Source organism: Lepisosteus oculatus, chromosome 11 (assembly GCF_040954835.1).
Source record: "Lepisosteus oculatus isolate fLepOcu1 chromosome 11, fLepOcu1.hap2, whole genome shotgun sequence".
NCBI lineage: Eukaryota > Metazoa > Chordata > Actinopteri > Semionotiformes > Lepisosteidae > Lepisosteus > Lepisosteus oculatus.
The window spans coordinates 29443281-29463671 of NC_090706.1; the positions used below are offsets into that span (position 1 = coordinate 29443281).

General features: G+C 56.4%; 1 protein-coding gene across 3 annotated transcripts; it reads right to left on the reverse strand.

The window, feature by feature from the left end:
- Window positions 1-813: 813 nt before the first annotated feature.
- LOC102692404 (C-terminal binding protein 1) lies at window positions 814-18970 on the reverse strand. Of its 3 annotated transcripts, none has more exons than XM_006631699.3 (11): window positions 18771-18970; window positions 16917-17022; window positions 15051-15220; window positions 8743-8897; window positions 7472-7616; window positions 7174-7380; window positions 6845-7059; window positions 6565-6695; window positions 6244-6371; window positions 5948-6068; window positions 814-5845 (listed from the first exon to the last, which is right to left on the reverse strand). In XM_006631699.3, the coding sequence occupies exons 3-11, from the start codon at window positions 15106-15108 to the stop codon at window positions 5659-5661; spliced, it is 1347 nt and encodes a 448-aa protein (XP_006631762.1). In that variant the 5' UTR covers window positions 15109-15220; window positions 16917-17022; window positions 18771-18970; the 3' UTR covers window positions 814-5658. The 3 variants fall into 3 exon arrangements, with proteins under 3 accessions (XP_006631762.1, XP_015204885.1, XP_015204886.1); XM_015349399.2 differs by lacking the exon at window positions 18771-18970 and adding an exon at window positions 17825-18350; XM_015349400.2 differs by lacking the exons at window positions 15051-15220; window positions 16917-17022; window positions 18771-18970 and adding an exon at window positions 10542-10638.
- Window positions 18971-20391: the final 1421 nt, after the last annotated feature.

Below are 20391 nucleotides of genomic sequence, written 5' to 3' on the forward strand. Positions count from 1 at the left end.
AAGCCGACTGACCCTGATGGCAAAGCCGATACCCCGGTTCCTTTCAGGAGAGGGCTGGAGGAGACTCTCAGATCAGTTATCTACCCACGACCAAGCAGACTGGCTGGGGCGCATGGCCTCCTCCTCCTGCCTGTGATCTCCTGCAGGGCTGTGCGCTGGGAGCGTGCCGGGAATTCTCCAGGCCCATTCGGAGGAATGCGCTGGGCTGGAGGAGTCTGACAGAGCTGTTGCTCGCGGGCACGCACCCACACGGAGCAAAGGCTTCAGAAGGAAAAAACAAAAAAGGGGATTGCGTTGTTTTTTCCATCCTATCCTGCAGAGCCGTTGCGCAAGCCGACCGGCCGACGGAGGCGACCTCTTGCAATCACGATCCCAGCTGGCCCGCGCCCCCTCCCGCCGGCTCGCTCAGCCCCAAGATTTACGGCGAGAACCCAGCTTCCTTCCCTGACCGCAGCGGCTGGAGTTCCTGGAGGAGGAGGAGGAGGCTGGGAGATGGATGTAGCGCACGCGCGGTACCAAGCCGCGACCGGAAGACCAGCGCTTGTATCGAATCCCAGCCTGCGGATTTGGGCCCAGGCTGCAGATGCAAATTTCCCCACAGGCGGACAGCAAAAAGATGGACGTTTCATGATCAGTGGACAGGAGCAGTCAAGCAGCGCAGGCCCAGATCCTAGAGAAGCCTGGAGTGGATCAGACTGCTGTGCACTGGGAGTGTGACTGACAGCACTGTAAAGCCTGGAGTGGATCAGACTGCTGTGCACTGGGAGTGGAAGTGTGAATGCCCCCTTGTACAAAAGAATAAAACATCTGAAATTATTTTTTTATCTTCAGATTTTATTAAAATATTTTGTATGTGAAGTTACGATCACAAACATGATTTTTTTCTAACAAAAAGGTAAAAAAAAGCCTTAAGAGCCTACTTACAGGAGACAGATTTTCTTTTTGCAGGCTGCTGTCTGAAAACAACTCTCGAAGAACAAAAGGCAAAATAAAAAAAAAAACGAAACACAAACAAAAACACTGTGTTCACATGTTGCAAAGCTACGTTTCCTACCCTGTGTCTTTTCACAGCGCCCGTCGGGGGACTCCCTGCCCTCATCTCCACTTACAGAGCTGGAGCCCATGCCCTTTCTCAGACTCATCCCTTCACCTGGACGTGCTGATGCGGGTTTCACCCCCTGCCCCCATCAGGCCAAGGTGTCCGAACCCTCCCCCCACCTCTCTGCCCGAACAGCGAGCTCTCGGCACCGCATCACCCATCTCGACTGGATCTCTCCGCCCCTGCTCAAGCGGGACAAGCAGGACGGGCCCCCCTGGGCCCGGGTCTTGACACTGCCGCCGAGCAGCTGTCCCGGACCCCGTGCTCGCTCCCGACAAGCGGGGAATTCACACCTGGCCTGGCGTCGGAAACGTGCTGTTCCAGCGTGTCGAACGCCCTCAACACGCCAACCCCAACTCGAGACACCGCGGACCGCCGAGATCGGGGGCCCACGTCACTGAAGGACAAGCAGCCATCACACCCAGCCCTACCGCAGAACAGGAAAAACACCCCACAGAACTGGGGAAAATGAAAACAACCACAAAGAACGGAAGGGGAAAAGAAACTAAGAGCAACAGCTCACAGAACGCAAAACCCACAGCGGAAGGGCAGAACACACTGCACAGGGCGGTGGGTGGAAACGCGCAGGGGGGGCGGCTCTCCAGGGGCAGAAACGGGAACTTCAGCCTCATCACACCTGCTCTACCAGTGCCACTGCCGACCACGTGCGCCGGCGTCAACTTGACGTTTCAGTGCCCTTTCCATTTTCCCCATCAGCCTAGTATTTTCTGGCACCAACTCCATGTGTCTCATTAAAGAAGTACAAAAAACAAACAGAGGTCCAGTTAGTCCCTGTACTGGCGATGTAAACGAAGGGCACTGGAGGCTGGCGCGTGCCTTGGACGGAGCTCCGCCCAAGACACTCCAAACCAGCTCCGTCCTGCAGGACCACAGACAAGACCCCCACACAAGCCCATCCCCTGCTTCCTTAAACTGGACCTCACCTGCCTGCTCCTCCCTCGCCCCAGAAAAGGGAAAGGTTCCCCCCAAAAAGTGCCTTAGCTCTGCACCTCCCCCTGCCTCAGAGGGGGGGCATGCCCACACTCATGCCCACTCCCGAGAGGAGAGGTCACGTCAACCCCACAGCAGGGCAGGAAAGAAAGAGAGGAGGCAAACTCCATGGTGCGTTTTTTCATGTAGATATCGAAAACATGAAGGCTAAACCACAACTTAAAACAGAAAAAAAATGAAAGCCTGAGATCTTTCTTTCCTTAAGAATTCATAGATAACCAAAGAGTTGCCATGTTTTCTCGGTATTTAAAAGTATGGTCATCTTTCCTTTTTTTCTATCCCCACAACTATATCATTAAGGTTTTTTTTATCGTAAAGAACTCTGTAGTATCTAAAAAACTGTACATAGCGAAAAAAACAGATCAGAGTACATTCAATATATCTGTTGCTGAGGTACTAAGAAGGGAGCTCCCTTGTCACAGAGCAGTGTTCACAGTAAAGAGTCAGTCACAGACACTGCCCCCCTCTGGCATGGCAGTGACACTGCGCTTAGGATCTGCTGGTCAGTACAAACACATGGCTCTGCTGGTCCTGTGCAGTGGGACCGAGGCCGACATGAGCTCCCCGTGCTCCGACTTGTGGATGAGCTAGGTCTGCACAGCTGGAGGGCTCTCCCCGTCCATCCGCCTCCTGCTGTGCAGCTGCGCAGGTCAGGGTGCCCACGTCAGCCCGCCCGCAGCCACCTCCCCTCTGTGCAGCAATGCCCCAGGCTGCAAGCAGCCGACTGCGCAGCTCAGAGGCTGGCCTGCGCAGCTCAGAGGCTGGCCTGCGCAGCAGACTCACCTGAGCGGGAGTGCTCACACCCTGGGTGTGTGTGCACATACATACTCGGTAACAAACGCTCACCTGTGCGCCTATTAAGCCTCCAGAATCGCGCCCAGGTCTTTGGAAAGAAGCAGCTAAGATAAGAGCACAGCAAATGCCTCCTCCGCCATTGGCCATGTTCACTTATGGCTTCTTTTGGGTTTAAAAGCACTACAAGGGCGTAAAAGGGAGCAGCCGCAGCATTGCCACACAGAGGTGCACAATCCTGTTTCACAGTAGCAACGATCTCAAAACAACAAAAACAGCTTTTCTAAGTTCTCTGAAATGCGTAATGCGATGGAAAAAGGGAGCATGTGGTGCCCACTTCTGGCCGGACAGAGCATCACATCTTAGTGCTGCCATCCTGCTGTGGGCACAAACCTGCAACACCATGTCATCAAAGAGAACGCCCGGTGTGGTATTTCTCCATTCCAACACTTGAAACAAAAGCGTGTTGGATTCTGGACAGCCAGCTCCTGCATGTCCAGCATTAACAACCCTTGTCCTGTGAAGAACCGACTGCACTCGCACCCCAGTGAGCTGCGCTGCCAGTATCTCCATGAATCATGAAGGTACTATCACACCCGTCTCACTGTGGGTGCGTCCATAGCCCCAGCCAGCACCAGTGCAGGATGCTTGGGTCCGAGGAACGGGCCTGGGCCGGGCTGAAGGGGTCATCCGATTGGGGGGCCTGTTTGACAAAGAAGCAGACCGCTGGGCCACTCGCACGCACAGCTCCGCAAGTACAGATGCCTTTTTCTCTCTGCCAACCAAAGTGGGGACCCCTGCCGGTCATCCTCACTGCACCTCGGAGTGCATTTCGAAAGAGGCAGGGACTGACACAGTGAGGGCAGAGAGGGCACAGCCCCTGCCTTGCTCACTACTGCTCCGGAGCACGAGCGATCGAGCGATCAAGACACGACGTGACAACTCAATTCTGACTGACGTGGGGAAACCAACTCTCCGAGCCTCAACCTTGAGGGAGCCCAACAGGCAACACCCTGCCGTGAGCTCGGGCACAGCTCTCCAGCTACCAGCGGAAACACTGCACCAGCAGAGCCACCGCAGTGCGCTCAGCTAATCCCGAGAGCAGGGGGGCGGGTTTGGCACCCCTGGTCCACACCAAGGCAGCGCCCTTCCCCAGCCAGACCTTTAAATGCTCAATGGGCCCTCAATCACATCACGGTCTCAAATGCTTAACTGCCCCCCCCCCAGTGCTGAAGACCTCAGACCTGCAGAAAAGGGGGCAGGGACCCAGACAGGGGCAGCCCCCGGTTGCAGGGAGCGAAGTGGGGTTACCCCTCGCCCTTCAGGAGATCACTAACTACAGGGAGGTGCCAATGATGGTGCAGCGATCAGCGCAGAGCCCACGTAGGGCGATGTCTGCCGACCACAAGGCTCCATGGAAAGAGCCTGGTCTAAAGGCATCTCTGCGGAGCGGCCATGTCGAGGCTTGGTCAAAAGCACACCCTGCCACCCTACATCACTCCCCTCTAGAAGGGCCACTGCCACTCCGTCTCGCCCCACACCGAAGAGTCTGTGACAGGGTTTTAAGTCCACCAGCACAGGAACAGGAGGCCTCTCGCAAACGCCAGTTTTTTTTTTTTAAAAGTGCAGTAGGATTGCTGTCACACCTGACCAGCCTTCCCTCTCTCCCTCTCTGTACACAAATCAGTGATGTGCTCTGCCAGTATTTCCACACGCTGGATCTCAGGCGCAATCATCCCCGTCCCATTGTCCGTGGGCAGCTGCTGAGCTCCGGCCAGCCAGCACCGGACTGAACGCTGCGACTCCCAACAGGGTCGAAACTACGCCGGCGCTCAGCTCTCCTGCTCAACACCCTGGAGCGAGGAGCAGCGCGCGGCAGGGAGGGAGCAAGACCGGCCAGTCAGGTGCCTAAAGACCACAAGGCCGCATTCCCCTTTCCCCGAACCCCCCAGCTGTACAGAAGAGTTCAAGGGCGATGGGACGAATGACTCAAATCTTCAGAGAGAGACGCACACAGGGGAGGGAATTATTAAAAACAGATTTAAACATCTATAACCTTCCTCCCCAAAAGCACAGTGCATCTGGCTTCAGTGAAAACACACACTCGATTAAATATCACCACTTACAAAGGTAAAAATTACTTTATCGTATAAAAATCTATTTTATTCCTCGGGGAACTGCCGATAGCCTGATGTGCCAGAAACAGCAACGACCAAACTCTCAAGGGAGAAAAGAAAATAAAACAAGCCTGTTCTGAGCTGAGTGGCTCTTGCCCATCGGTTAGGTTCTGGACTTTCATTTAAAACATCGCGATTCCTGGCTCGGAGGAAGCCCTGTCTACAAAGCCTCTCAGCACTTAATACTGCACTGTTAAAAAAAAAAATTAAGTCACAATTAAGTTGAGGAGGTCGGCTCCAGAACGTGGAAAAAGAAAAAAGCAAAATAGATCTATATATATTTATAATCCTTTTCAGATTCAAAACAGATTTAAAAAAATGAGGAAAATAGAAATAGAAAAAAGTCTTTGAGGAGTCAATTATTGCTTACCGACGGGGAAGGGGGGACAGAGAGGAGACAGAGGAGAAGGAGAAACAGAGAAATCAGGGGAGCGACACAGGCAGGTCACTCCAGGCTGTTCCGAGGGGTCATGTACTGTCCTGTAGGCCTGGGCCTGGCCGGGCCGGACCGGACCGGACAGGGTGGCCAGCAACTGCCTGTGGGAGGTGAAGTCCGAGCAGGAATGTGTGGATCTGGTGCTATTGGTCAGCGGGGACCTCTCTGTCCGGCTCGGGCTTGGCCGGCTGGCCGGGCGAGGGGGCGTGTGGCGGGTGGGACACCGGCGCGATGCCGTGAGCGATGGGCAGGGAGCCCGGCACCAGCCCCTCCACGGCCGCCGTGCCCGGCAGGCCGCCCGCCGTCACGCTCACCATACTTGCCGGGAACCTGCGCACAGAGGGGCATACGAGTACGGTAAGACCAGACGTCCCAGAAGGTGGCTGGGCGGCGGCGGCGGCGCGGGTCTCCTGTGGAGCTCCTGCCCCTCACCTGTAGGCCGCGGCTCCATTGAGCTCAGGGTGCACGGCGGCTGGGTCGATGCTGGGCCACTGGGCGGCGGCCATCAGGTACTCCTTGTTGACGCAGTTCTTCAGGTTCTCTGGGATACGTCCTGGAGAGACAGAACAGGGACAGCAGAGTAATAGGAGAGAGCAACACCCTTCTTATCCTCCTCCCTGGCCCAGCTGACCAACAGGCCTCTACTCTGGACTCTTCCCTCTCCTGCTCCTCCTCTCTCCCATCTCTCTCCACTCCTCCTCCACCGTTCCTCCCCCCTCTCTCTGTACCTGTGATGGCTCTCCTGACCTCCCTGGCTGCCTCTTCTCTGGCCTCAATGGAAGCCTGCTCACTGTACCAGGCAGTGTGTGGGGTGCAGATCAGATTTGGGGCGTCCTTCAGAGGTCCCTGAGAGAAACTGGAGAGAGAGTGAGTGTGAAGGAGGGTTGCAGTGAGAAATGGGGTAGGAAACAAGCTGTGGTTCCCAACTACAGATTCCCTGTATGATGATGTCACAAGAGCGGATTGGGCCGTGGGGTGCAGCAGTCGGACCGGGGGCACTGCCCAGCACAGGGTGCAGGTCGGGCCTCGGCAGCCGCGTCTTTACTGACCTGAAGGGTTCAGTCTCGTGGACATCCAGCGCAGCCCCCCGTATCCTGCCCTCCTTCAGCGCCTGCGCCAGCGCCTTCTCGTCCACCAGCCCCCCCCGCGCAGTGTTCACCAGGAACGCCCCCTGGCGCATCTGCGGCAACACAACAACAACGTGACGCGTGCCGACAAAGCGACCGCTCACCGCTGTCCCGCGCCCCCACCCCCTCCCCGAAGTAGGGCCACCGGCGCGATCGTCTTTCACTCCCCCCCTGCCCGCCTCGGTGCGGACGGTGCCCGTACCTGTTTGATGGTGAAGTCGTTGATGAGGTGGTGGTTGTGCTCGTTCAGGCTGCAGTGCAGCGAGACGCAGTCGCTGTGCACCAGCAGGTCCTGCAGGGTGGCCATGCGCTGCAGGCCCAGGGAGCGCTCCACGCCGTCCGGCAGGTAGGGGTCGTAGAAGATCACGCTGAACCCGAAGGCCTTCGCCCGCAGCGCCACGGCCTGCCCGACGCGCCCTGCAACGCCAGAACCGCCTTCAGCGGGCGCGGCACGGAGACCTGCCTCTCCCTCGGCCCGGCTTCCGAGGCCGCACTCCTCGCCCGCCCGCCCCTCCACACCCTCGCCCTCACCCAGCCCGATGATGCCCAGCGTCTCTCCGCGGATCCTGGCGGCGCCCCCGGCCACCTCGCGGATCTGCTCCACGCTGGCGGCGCGCGTGCCCTCCCGCAGCGCCTGGTGCAGCCAGCTGACGCGCCGGTACAGGTTGAGGATGTGGCAGAGCGTGGAGTCGGCCGTCTCCTCCACCGAGGACGAGGGCACGTTGCACACCGCGATCCCTGCGGGGGGAGGGGGGTCACGTCAGCGCCGCGGCACAGGGCAGCGCCTGCCCGTGAGGCGGCGGGAGGGGCGGGGGGGGGTAGGGAGTACCTAGCTCGGCGGCGGCCTTGATGTCGATGTTGTCGAACCCGCTGCCGATCCGCACGATGACCCGCAGGCCCTTGAATTTGTCCAGATCGTCCCGGGACAGCGTGATGGTGTGGTACATCAGCGCGCCCACTGCTTCGTTCAACACCTGAGAGAGAGGGGCGGAGTCAGAGAGCGGGCAGAGAAGAGACACGGGAGACAGCGGAGGAGGAGGAGGAGGGCTGGGCACCGCCTCTGGAAAACCACAGCACACCACAAACTATTTTGCAAGTTTATATATGGAGACCCTCTCTCAGTCTGATCTCATGATTAGTAAAGCATACTGAGCTGTACACAAAATAGAGCAATGAAAATGGTTGTTTTGTTGTTTTATTGGAACCAAAGAACTAGAAGTAACCGAACAGGGTAGAAATTCAACAACTTTTTCACAAGCTACTGGAGGTTAATTTTGCTTAGCAAGATAATGTCAAATTCAAAATGTGACAGGTGCTTGGAAGTTGTAACATTTTTTCTTTATAGTGAGTAAAGTTGACATTCACAACCTTATGAAACATGTTTAGCATGTTTATTCCATCTAAAACGTCACAAAATCCTCAATACTTGTTTAAAACATTGCTGAGGCAAGAAATTCTAAATTGACTTAAACAGAGTAAGAATCTTACATGCAAAAAAGAAATCAAGGCATGTCTAATCGTAGTAATGGAATTAAAAAACATGATCAAGACTAGACTGCCCGACTACAGATCCAGTAGAATCAGAAAAACAGCACGTGTGCAATGGGTTACTGGGAATGCCTGTATCGAAAGTTAAGTCGTTCTGAACCAATCAGCCAAGATTATTTCCGCGTGACTTCCGAAATCGCGTCATATTTCTGAACTTACGAGCCAATGATATGCGGGACATACCTTTAGCATGACTTTCTTTCAAGTTGAAAACTTGACCCTTTTAAAGTGAACGATATTTTTATGGCAGTCGTTTTGGTTTTGAATCAAATTTGATTCCATGAATGTAAACAGCAGAAGCTCTTTTGTAAGAAAAAAAAATCGAAAACAAAACCGCTCTGGGAATTCACTGGAAATCACCGAGCGTCCCGGTCCCGTCTAAAACGTACCACGGTACGTACCGTGTGACTAAAGAACCGGGGTTTACCGGTATACCCGTTTTATACCGTGCACCCTTACTGGAGAGGGTCAGCAACACAGGACAGTAGGAGGGAAGAGAGGAGAAAGAGAGAAGAGATTCGAGAGGGTGAAAGGTACGGGCCGGGAGGGCACCTTCTCGTGGATCTCATGTGTGGACTGGGCATCACAGAAGGCCACGGTGGCCACGTCCTTCAAGATGGGCATCTCCACGGTGCAGTCGCGCCCATCCAGCAGGGCCACCAGGGGGCGCGGGTGCATCGGCCCATTCAGGATGGGGGGGCGGATGCCTAAGGAACAGAGGAGAGCAAACAAGTAACGTTACTAACCACCCACCAGAAGACTCTCCTGCTTAAGCCTTCCAAGCAAGTCCAGGGCACAGTTATAGGACAAATGTGGTGAAACAATTAATTCCAAAGGCAAGCAGGCGATTCCTGCCGCAAGTGATGCTGGTAGACCAATAGGAGCACAGCTTCAAATCCAAAATCCCCATAGGATGACTGAGGACACTGAGCTGTAGGAGGTGCTGTCCTTCACAAGAGACATTAAACCGAGGTCCTGACTGCTCGGTCAGTACAGATCCCAGGGCTGCTGGTAAGAGTGGGGCTGTCACCCCAGTGTCCTGGCTGAACTCCACTCTGGTCTTGTCCAGTTTCTCTCTCCTCCCCTGATCTGTGTGTCGTGGGGCTACAGGAGGACTGAACCCCACTCTGGTCTTGTACAGTTTCTCTCTCCTCCCCTGATCTGTGTGTCGTGGGGCTGCAGGTGCAGAAAGATTTGTGCAGGTGGGGCACAGATCCTCACCCAACCACTTGCCCCGAGTCCTCCTACATGCCTCCTGATTGCCCCCGGGCGCTAGACACAGTCACCGCAGAAAAATGTGACGGAGCAGGTGCGTGTCCGGCCCAGCCTAACCCCGCAGGAGAGCCACAGTGACCTCTCTTCCTAGGGCCCTCACCCACAACGAGTGCATGTTTTTCCCTGGCTGGAATTGTGGAAGAAGGCACCCCTCCCCCTCTCCTCTGACAGCCGCCATGTGCTCCCTGAGCTGGGATTAGCGCATGCCAGCGGGCACAAGGCAACACAGGCCGCATGGAGCCGGGGTCTCAGGAGCGCAGCTCTCCAACGAGGAGGTACTTCCCCTCTTGACAGAGGGATTATTTGGTGGAGGGGAAAAAAAAAACTACAGGAAAATTCTTAATTGCACCCTTCCTACCTCCCAGTGCAATGCAATGGCAGGACCGGGTCGCTCGGACAACCTCGTGGCGGCACAGATTTGAACAACTGAGCCCGATTACGGGGCGCGCGGCGCAATTCTCCGTGAGGACATGAGACAGCAAGCTTGCAACAGAAGACAGAGGATAAGAATTGGCACTGATGTGTGCCAGCCTCACATCAGTAACCCAACACCCTGGAGGACTCTGAACAGAACGGTACCAGCCCCCACCCCCCTCCAGCAGGCTGACCCTGATGCTCCAGCATCTCCGTAAGGCCCTGCGCGATCCGCCTCCACCCAGATACCGCCCTGTTGACCCCCCCCCTCCCAAGGCCAAGTGCTCATCTTACTGCAGCAGGGCAGGGCCGAGCGGTGCCCCCCCCACCTCGAGTCACGACCGGCCAGAGGGCAGAGGTGGTGGCTGTGTGGGGATGGCATGTGTGAGCCCAGACGTGGCTCTCCAGTCAAGGCAGTGGGGGGGGGAGGGGTGGGGGGGGGGGGAGGAGGGTCAAAGCAACACGCACAGGCACGGCACGGACACACAAAGCCATTCATTCAGATCCAACCCCCCTCCTCGCAGAGCACGTGCTTGATCTTGGTGCAGTGTCCCACCCTACACCCACTCCTCACACAATCACACAGATCAGGTCAGAACCCCCATCTCCCCCCCCTGCCTTAAACCACGCTCCCTCCCCCCCCCCCAGAAAGCCGAGCCAACCTTGCATGCTGCAATCCGCTGCCGTGCTCCCCTCTTTCTCTGCTCTCCTGGACGGTGTCACACTGCTTCCACCCACACCGGCACTGTGCTGACAGCGCCCTCCCCCTCCCCCGGTGCTGCTCCAATCACACGCGAGGACCCCTCAGCACCAGCCAACCGGCACAGACGTGCGCCGTCACCAAGGGGCGGAGCTCCCTCAGGCCTGCTGTTGGCTTATAAAGGGACAGCTGGGCCACTTCCCAAGCTCCCTGTAGACCAATCCCATCTCCCTCCACACGGGAAGGGATTTTTTTTCCCCTGAAGACCTTCGATTTTGTACATTCAAGAGCCAACAAAGCATTACAAAAAATCTTAACACACTGAATAAAGATTTATCGACACGTATGACTTCTATGCCAATAAGCCATATGTTTTTATGCGACCCATAAGGCAAGAGATGTATGTTTTTATGTAAAATCAGGTTACCTGCTCTTTACAACCACACACTGCTCACTGTGTTGCGATTCTCCCCAGGCTTAATCTTTTTCAATAGAAAAATTTAAACACAAAAACTCAAAAAACTCAAAAGCACCTGAAGAAGGCTTCACAGCCGAAATGTTGTGTTCTCTTTCTTCTTTTTTATAGCATGGAATAAACCTATTACTTGTTCCTTTGCAGCCTACGCATGCTGACGCAGCTGCCCACCTGAACTACTACCGCTCAAGTAGGTAGCTGCACCAGCATGCGTAGGCTGCAAAAGTTTATTCCGTGCTGAAGAGAAGAAACAACGTTTCAGCTGTGGAGCCTTCTTCGGGTGACCAAAGAAGTCAGACTGAAAGCCTGGAGTGGATCAGACTGCTGTGCACTGGGAGTGTGACTGACAGCACTGTAAAGCCTGGAGTGGATCAGACTGCTGTGCACTGGGAGTGTGACTGACAGCACTGTGAAGCCTGGAGTGGATCAGGCTGCTGTGCACTGGGAGTGTGACTGACAGCACTGTGAAGCCTGGAGTGGATCAGACTGCTGTGCACTGGGAGTGTGACTGACAGCACTGTAAAGCCTGGAGTGGATCAGACTGCTGTGCACTGGGAGTGAGACTGACAGCACTGTAAAGCCTGGAGTGGATCAGGCTGCTGTGCACTGGGAGTGTGACTGACAGCACTGTAAAGCCTGGAGTGGATCAGACTGCTGTGCACTGGGAGTGTGACTGACAGCACTGTAAAGCCAGGAGTGGATCAGACTGCTATCCACAAGTGGCATGAAGGAAAAATAAAGCCTATACAGCCCCTTCATCTGTGCTGCTGACATCCTGCAGACTGAAAAGACAAAGGGGCCCCATCTAATTAGGGCAGCAGACAGTCGGTGTCATGCAGACAGCCTCCTCGGCCACGACACACTCACGCACACACCCCAACAACAACAACAGAGCCGCACTCCCATACCCCCCCCCTCTGTGACACACTTTCACCGCTCGGCCCAGGCAGGCCCCCCGCGACACGCCGCGCAGGAAGGAAGTGAGACGTCGGCTGCCCGCCCGCAGGCGAGCGAGCGAGCGAGGGGGGAGGGGCGGCTGGGCATCAGCTCCTCGACCTCAGAGAGGGGCACAGGCCGTGCGCAGCGAGGCGGCCGGAGAAAACTCACGATGGCGATTCGAATCGGCCGGGGGGGACAGGAGCCCCTCTCTCAGCACAGCCATCTGAACTGCTTGTTCAGAGGGTAGAGAGTTAGGAGCGATCTGCTGCCCCTGCGCAGCTCGTCAGCAGAGCACAGACACCCGGCCCGTTTGAAACTACCTGCCGCCCCTGCGCAGCTCGGCAGCAGAGCACAGACACCTCACCACTTTAAACAGGTCATAGCAGGAGTCGCTATAGCAATCGATATAAAAAAAAACAGACTAATTCAACTTAAATGTGTAATTAAAGTAATTATATTGCACCCAAAGATTAAATACAAAAGTACAAAACCCAGCATACATTTTGGTGGGATTCAACGCTCGTTTTTGGCAACCAATCATCTCTCTTAACCAGCAGACGTACAACATTAAAATATTAAACAGCAGACACAGAATACACAGTGCAATGCATATTGAACAGAAGAGAAGATACGACAGCCACTGCACACCATACACCAGTCAGGGCTGCTCTCATCTGTACTGATCCCCCACTGTGCTTCACTGCGGACGTCATGCACGGACTGCTAGTGCTCTCCGGGCAACCTCTGAACACACTGCTCCTCACTGCTCCCAAACCCAGTAGGGGTGGGGGAAAAAAAAGGTGACTCTTAGATGCATCATGATCCTCTCCTGTATGATTCTGCATCGATGCACAAAACTCCATAATCGATCTTTTTATTTTTTTAAAAAAATACGCACAGTACTAAACATTTCAGACAAAAATGTTACAAAGTAAAAGACAAAGAGAACAAATAATAATGGTTTCGTTCTTTGGGTTTAAGACTAAATTAATTGCGTGGTGATCTGTACAAGTGCGCCATGCTTACACCTGAACTAAGCTAAACTACCCGGTTTGTGAAGACGGACACACTCCGGCCTGCACCCTCCTCTTGGAGAGACACCCTTAGGGCACATTTCGGATTTTCTGAAGTGAAAGGTGAAAATGAACCGGATAAGAGCCGTGCAGCGTGTCAGCTGCGTTTTACCCAGACAGAATATTCCAGGAACACAACGATCATGCGCAATCACATTTCACATTCCCACCCGGAGCTGGAGGGAAAACGGCCCGTTCTTGCTGCTGCCGAGCAGAGACCCCCCTCGAGCCCGCGTCAAAGCTCCCACACGGTTCAGACCGGGCCAGGAGAATCACCGGGTCTATAACGAGACTTGCGCCCCCACGCCGCCGTTGAAAACCCGGGCTTCCGCTAGATGTCAGAAACACCGGAGCCGGGGTACGACAGGCCGTCTCGGCCTCGCATCTGTGAAACAGCAATACCAGCGCTCTACAACGACACCAAAACCCAAGTTCTGGAACCCCTGAAGAAAGCCAATAGGGTGGCAATAACCTGCGACGCCCGGACGTCCGCTGCAGCAGAACCCTACATCACCATTACCGCTCACTGCGTCACCGATGGCTGGCAGCTCGGGTCTCGGGTGATCCAGTCACGCAGTGAGAAAAAAAAATCATCATGTATAGAAAAGAAAGAGATCGAGATGCATGGAGAATCGATTTATAAGCGCATGGTGGCACCCCGAATCGAAATCGAATCGTGGGGTGCCTAGAGATTCCCACCCCTAGCGGACACTTTTACTTTGCATGAAACTTCGCAACAAATCTTGAGGGCGCGTGCGCTTGGATCGGAAGTTTGAAACGCACATACAGGACGGTTTATCGTGGCGACCTTGAGCCCTCCCGTACTGCACAGCCCAGGTCTGCGCTATCTGGGCCGATCTTAAGCCCCCCAGTATTTTAGAGAAAAATATTAACCTGGAGGCCAAACCCTGAGACAGAACGACCAAAGTCATTGTGACCACAAGCAACCAGGTTCACAATCCACACAGCCTCCTTTCTGGTTCACAAGTGAAACAACAGAAGTACAGCCCATGAAGAACAACAGTATTGGCAACAGGGCTACAGACTGGTGTAGTCATGTCTGTGTGTGTGCTGCTAGCTGTGCTCAGTGCCCTTCAGTGATCAGCTGGTGCAGTAATGTGCAGTAATGTCTGCATGTGTGTGTGATGCTAGCTGTGCTCAGCACCTCTCTCAGTCCAGTCCGGATGCCCTTCAGTGATCACCCTGGCAGTTGGGGTCAGCGGTCAGCGGTCAGCCCCAGCACAGAAAACTTCACTTAACCAAGACAACCTTGTCTGATCCCATACAGCCCCACACGTATATGCAGGGCGGGAAAATGTCATTCAGGGGGGTGCTATTGTCACAGGTGAGGACAATGAGTGGGACCCCCAGTAGGACAAGAGGGGTTCCCTATATTTCACAGGTACCTTCTTCGGGAACAAGTCACCTCTCATCACCCCCAGAGCATCATGGGAGGCCAGGCTATGGGAGAGCGATTTCCCATTAAGGAAAAGCGAAACCCCCAACTGCTGGAGGGGTGTGCCAGTCAGCACAAAACTGGACAGCAGAATCCAAACATGACACAGGAGTCCTGGACTTCAGAGAGCTGAGAACAGTCTCAGGTTTAAAGGCACAGGCCCAGGCACACCAGAGGAACCGAGTCTCTTCGGTTCCGACTCCACCAGACTGCAGGTGGGGAGGGGGCCCTGCTTCAAGGATTCAACAACGGACACCATCCTGCGGGACCTCTTGGAGTGCCCCCTACTGGTCCACCTACACCACACGCAGCAGCAGCCTGGGTATCCCAAGAGATCTCCCTCCCCGATACTGACCCTTGCTATACACTGAACAGAGTACCTTACTCTGGGCCCAGGAGCTGGAAAACTGAACCAGCTGCTCTTCTGCACCGCCTGTCTCTACATCAGTATCTGGCAAGACCCGGACTGGCCCAGACCAGGGGGAGTCTCGGACCGGTACCCCACGGGGGCCTGCGCGGGCGGCTCACCTTCACAGATGCGGTCCAGTCTCTGCCGCTTGACCTTGTGCTTGTCCATCAGAGCCATGGTCTCGGAGTCCCGGCGCCGGCCAGCGCCACTCGCACACGGGCGCAACCGCACAACCCTCGCCGCTGCCTCGCTCCGGCACAGGACGGGGCGCTCTCGCTCGCCGCAGGGTCTGGGGGGGGGGGGGAGGGGAGACGGAGCAGGTCACGCCTGACGGAGCAGGTCACGCCTGGGCCGCAGGCCACCACGAGCCCCACGCACTGGGCACGGGTCCCACACTGTCGCAGCGGAAGGGTCCAGGTCTCGGGTGGAAGGGTGGAGAGAGGCAGAGAAGGACGAAGAGGGAGAGCAGAGGCAGAGAGAGAGTGGAGAGTAAGAGCAGAGACACTCGAGAGCAGAGGGAAGAGGCAGAGAGCAGAGAGAGACACTCGAGAGCAGAGGGATGAGGCAGAGAGCAGAGAGAGACACTCGAGAGCAGAGGGATGAGGCAGAGAGCAGAGAGAGACACTCGAGAGCAGAGGGATGAGGCAGAGAGCAGAGAGAGACACTCGAGAGCAGAGGGAAGAGGCAGAGAGCAGAGAGAGACACTCGAGAGCAGAGGGATGAGGCAGAGAGCAGAGAGAGACACTCGAGAGCAGAGGGATGAGGCAGAGAGAAGAGAGAGACACTCGAGAGCAGAGGGATGAGGCAGAGAGCAGAGAGAGACACTCGAGAGCAGAGGGATGAGGCAGAGAGTAGAGAGAGACACTAGAGAGCAGAGGGAAGAGGCAGAGAGCAGAGAGAGACACTCGAGAGCAGAGGGATGAGGCAGAGAGCAGAGAGAGACACTCGAGAGCAGAGGGATGAGGCAGAGAGTAGAGAGAGACACTCGAGAGCAGAGGGAAGAGGCAGAGAGTAGAGAGAGACACTAGAGAGCAGAGGGAAGAGGCAGAGAGTAGAGAGAGACACTCGAGAGCAGAGGGAAGAGGCAGAGAGCAGAGACACTCGAGAGCAGAGGGAAGAGGCAGAGAGCAGAGACACTCGAGAGCAGAGGGAAGAGGCAGAGAGCAGAGAGAGAGTGAATTTGCAGATCTGTGAGACGTCCGCTAGGAGGCTCTGCACTTTGTCTGGAGGAGGTCCTGGATCGCTGGTGCCACCACTGGGATCTCCGATAACTGCAGACATGACCCGCTGCTGGACGCCGGCACACCCGCGCAGAGCTGGGTCGCTGTGCGGGAGCCCCGGGGCCCAGGGAGAGCAAGAAACAGGCCAGGGGGATCTCCAAGCTGCTCCAGTGGAACAACCGCGCTCGTCCGGATCGACCGGGGCACCTCGTTACTCCAGCCAGAGCTCATCAGGATAACTAGGTCCTTAAAAACATCATTTTTAAAGGTGCCTCTTGCGGCGACCCCTCCCTCTCAAACCCCCCGAGTCTGTGTTTTGGAGAACACTGTTTGACGTGAAGCCGTCGTGCCTCTTCCCTGCAGTTATCGAGCGGGGGATAGGACAGAGCAGTCCCACAGGCCCCTGCTCTGCCTCCGTCGGGAGGCGAGAGAGGTGGATACCAGGGAGAGGGAGTGGATTAAGGGGAGTCCCAAGACTGCTCCAGTAGAACACCTGGCTGTGAAAATGGCTGCAGAACCGTTCCCCTGCACAGAGCATTTCAGCCAAATGAACAAAAGAGGCCCCGAGATGCACCAATGTTGAGCTTTCTGCCCCTTGCACACGGGCGCCCTCCCCGGCGGGCACGCGATCAGGGGGCTTGCAGGAAGCGATCGCGAGCTCACGTGCAGCGGCGGGCAGGCCCAGAGCTCCCGAGGCGCGAGGGGGGCGCCTGGCCGCGGCCCGACGCCGTGGCGGAGGCAGGAGGCAGGCGATCCGACACTCACCGCTCGGGGGAATTCGCTCTGTCTCTCTCTCGCGCGCGCTCTCTCTCTCTCTCGCTGTGGGGTGTCCGCGGTTAGTCCATCCCGCCGCCGACGGTCAAGGTACCTGCTGGAGAAGCAGAGAGAGAGGGAGAGAGGCGGGCCGTCAGGGGAGCACCGCGGAAGAGAGCTGTGCTGGGGCACGCCTGGCGTCGGGGGCTGCTCGCCCGCTGGTCACCAACGGGCTCTCCCGCTGTGCCGCGAAGGAGGCGGGGAACACTGCGACCCGAGACGCCGTCTCGGCTCGGAAGCGCAGACGGCTTATCATGGGAAACCATCTGAAGGAAACACCTGCAGCGATCTTGCCCAAAACACGCTGGCAGGCGCGCGCACACACACACACACATCCACACAGAAACTGTGATCTCCTGGGGGGCGGGGCGGGGGGTTTCGAGCTGACACACTGTCTGACGCGCAGCGAGGACAAGCTGGGGAAGGTCAAAAACGTCACTGCCATCCGAACTGAGCGGGGCTCGCTCGGGTCAATTAAGCAATTAACCCTCAACGCTGCGATGAGGCTGTCCGCTGGGAGAGAGACCGCCATCCCCCCCCCCGCAGTGAAAGCCTTCCAGATGAGGGCCACTCCATTCAGCCCAGTGTCTTGCTTCGGGGTGCCCTGTCCCTTCTGCTCCTAGAACACCCTGTTCCCCTAAAACAAGCTCTGCCTGCGCCCCGATAGTCCCACTCCCCCCCAAAAAATAAATCACCCTCATTTCCCAGTCCCACACAGGTTGGGATTTTCCTTCAGGAAGATAAGCGCCGCTGTGCACTTCGCGGTTTGAACCAACAGACACGTTACACTCAAGACCGAGACCCCAGAAGTGTTCACGCCAGCCGGCGCTCTGAACCCCCACACAAGGCTCTCGGCTCACCAAGAACGAGCGCCTGATCGGCAGGGACTCCCACTCGGCCGAGCGCAAACCGCTTCGTGCGTGGAGTGGGGGAACAAGCACCGCGCCATCCGGGGACCCGCGTCGCGAACTTGAACCCCCGTGAGGAAACTCTCGCCGTGTCGTGCCCGCACTCCCACGCCGTCCACGACCTGCCGTCACGTGGCCGCCATTCCTGCCGAGGGCGAGAGGCGCGCAGCCCGGAGCCCCGGCCGGACACCGGGAGGGCGGGTGTCGCCGGGATGTCGGCTGCTCCGGTTACACTGGGCTGGAAACAAGCTAGCGCCTGCAAACCCCGTTTCCGCGCCCCGCAGGGCGAGAAGTGACAGTTGCCGCCGACCCCCGCACGTCACCGCCGCCACGGGGGGAGAAGACGGACCCGACTGCGCCTCAGCCTGGGCAGCCGACCCGAGCCCGTCCGTCCGCCCGCCTCCCGCGCTTCGGAAACCGGCCCGGAACTTTCCAGCCGCCCCGCTCCGCCCCGCTCCACCCCCCGCGGTGTCCCAAAACATTTCCTTCTTTTTTTTAAACAAGAAAAAAAAAGTGACCCGCCGCCTCGGCCGCCACCGCCGTCACCAACCCCTCGCCCCCCCCGTCCTTCTGCCCCCCCAAATGTTCCCGAATATTCACCGCAGGGCACGAGCTGCGGGAACGAGCCTCCCCAGAAAAGTCCCGAACTCCGCGGGCCAGGAAAGTAGCGACACATCCACGCGTGTGTGCGAGACAGTTACTGGGGAAGGCGGCCCGTTTCGCTTTCGTAGTGGCGCACACAAAGTCTCTCTCCCTCCCCTCCTCTCTTTTCCTAAAATTTACAGCCCGAATGGCGGAGCTCTGGAGTCCCGGTGCGCCCTCTCCAGCAGCCCTGCTCCCGGCCCGGGCGCCCCGTGCCCCCGCGGGCGGATCCCGGCGAGCTCGGCGCCGCGCTTACCCGCTGAAGGCCGCCGTGGGCTGGGATGGTGTCTCAGGGAGTCGGTGCGGACGGGACAGTGTGAATGCAATCGCCAGTCCTCTTCTCCCCGGACCGCCATGAAGAAATAAAAAAGAAGAGGAAACCGCCGGTTCACGGAGGTCAGGCCGCTGCAGACGAGCGAACTTCTGGGAAAGAGAGGAGCCCAGCGGGTCACGACGGGCCGCGCTGCAGCTGCAGAGGCGCCTACAGGCCGCTGAGCGGTACTACACCCCGGGTGACAGGAGCGATTGGCGGCCGTCTCCCCGAAACCAGACTGAGTCAAGAGCGGTACGTGTGCGTGTGGGGCTCTCCTCTGTGGCTCTCTGTGCTCCTGTCCTGCCCTTGCTTTCATCCCAAAGAGCTTCACACACAGAAGGGGACCCACTTCATCCCCACTGAAGTGCAGAACCACCTGGGTGACACTGTTCTGCACCTGCAGCCCCACGACACACAGATCAGGGGAGGAGAGAGAAACTGTACAAGACCAGAGTGGGGTTCAGTCCTCCTACAGCTCCACGACACACAGATCAGGGGAGGAGAGAGAAACTGTACAAGACCAGAGTGGGGTTCAGTCCTCCTGCAGCCCCACGACACACAGATCAGGGGAGGAGAGAGAAACTGTACAAGACCAGAGTGGGGTTCAGTCCTCCTGCAGCTCCACGACACACAGATCAGGGGAGGAGAGAGGAACTGCTTCAGAAGCTGAATTAAGGGAGACTTTAGGAAGGTTGGATTGTACAAACTGTTAGTGGCGTTTAGCCAGATCTTTGAAGACTGAGGACTTCGGTTTAACATCTCATCTGAATAACATCTCCCCCTACAGATCAGTGTCCCAGGCCAACATACAGAGCCAATGGACTGGAAAGTGTGCTCCAGAGGAAAGTGCGCCACTTACTGGTCCACCAGCACCACTTCCAATGATCACCTGCTGTCTCTTGCAGGTCTCCCTACCTTGCCGGTACTGACCAGGCTCAGTCCAGCCTCGTGTCCAAGATCTGACAGGGTGGAACTGTCAAATATTACCAGAACTACTGCTGTCAATAGTACCCCTCAACTACAGTACAGTAGTCGTATTGCCCTCCTATCCCAATATTAGATCACAACTCCTAGTGCTGCCATTTGGCCAGTACATCTGCATCACTAAATCACTGGCTCTGCTGAGCCTATAGTCCAGTCTAGGGCTGTCGGTCTGTTACAGAGGACTACCAACACTAAGAATATTAAAATAAATATTTACTGTTATCTATATGAAATTCTGTAGAAGGAAATGGTGCTATGAGTAGCTCCAGAGCTGTAATTTGCAGTAATCTGTAGACCTGTCCACCATGCTGTGGGTGTAGGTGTTGTTTGCATGTATAAAACGGCTTTCTGTTAAGTGTGTCCGTCTGTTTGATAGCTGGTGCTAAACGGTTCTATAAGTTTTAATTTCCAACCACATGGAGCTTCTGAAAAGGCTTTGGTTCTTAACTGTGGACTGAGACACACCTGGCTGAGCTAACAAATAAGAGTCCTGCCTCTCACACTAGATCCACAGAGACAGGCGATAGGGGAGAGAGGGGAGAGTGTAGAGGCAGAGAGAGGGGTTAGAGGCAGAGGGAGA

Bases quoted from the DNA above. Each gene is read 5' to 3' on its own strand.
- LOC102692404 (XM_006631699.3), bottom strand. From the start codon at position 15,108: ATGGCTCTGATGGACAAGCACAAGGTCAAGCGGCAGAGACTGGACCGC. The intron at 6,696-6,844 runs GTACGGGCACCG...GTGTTGCCGCAG, and splicing joins ACGACTTCACCATCAAACAG to ATGCGCCAGGGGGCGTTCCT. The intron at 6,069-6,243 runs GTACAGAGAGAG...CTGTCTCTCCAG, and splicing joins GGTCAGGAGAGCCATCACAG to GACGTATCCCAGAGAACCTG.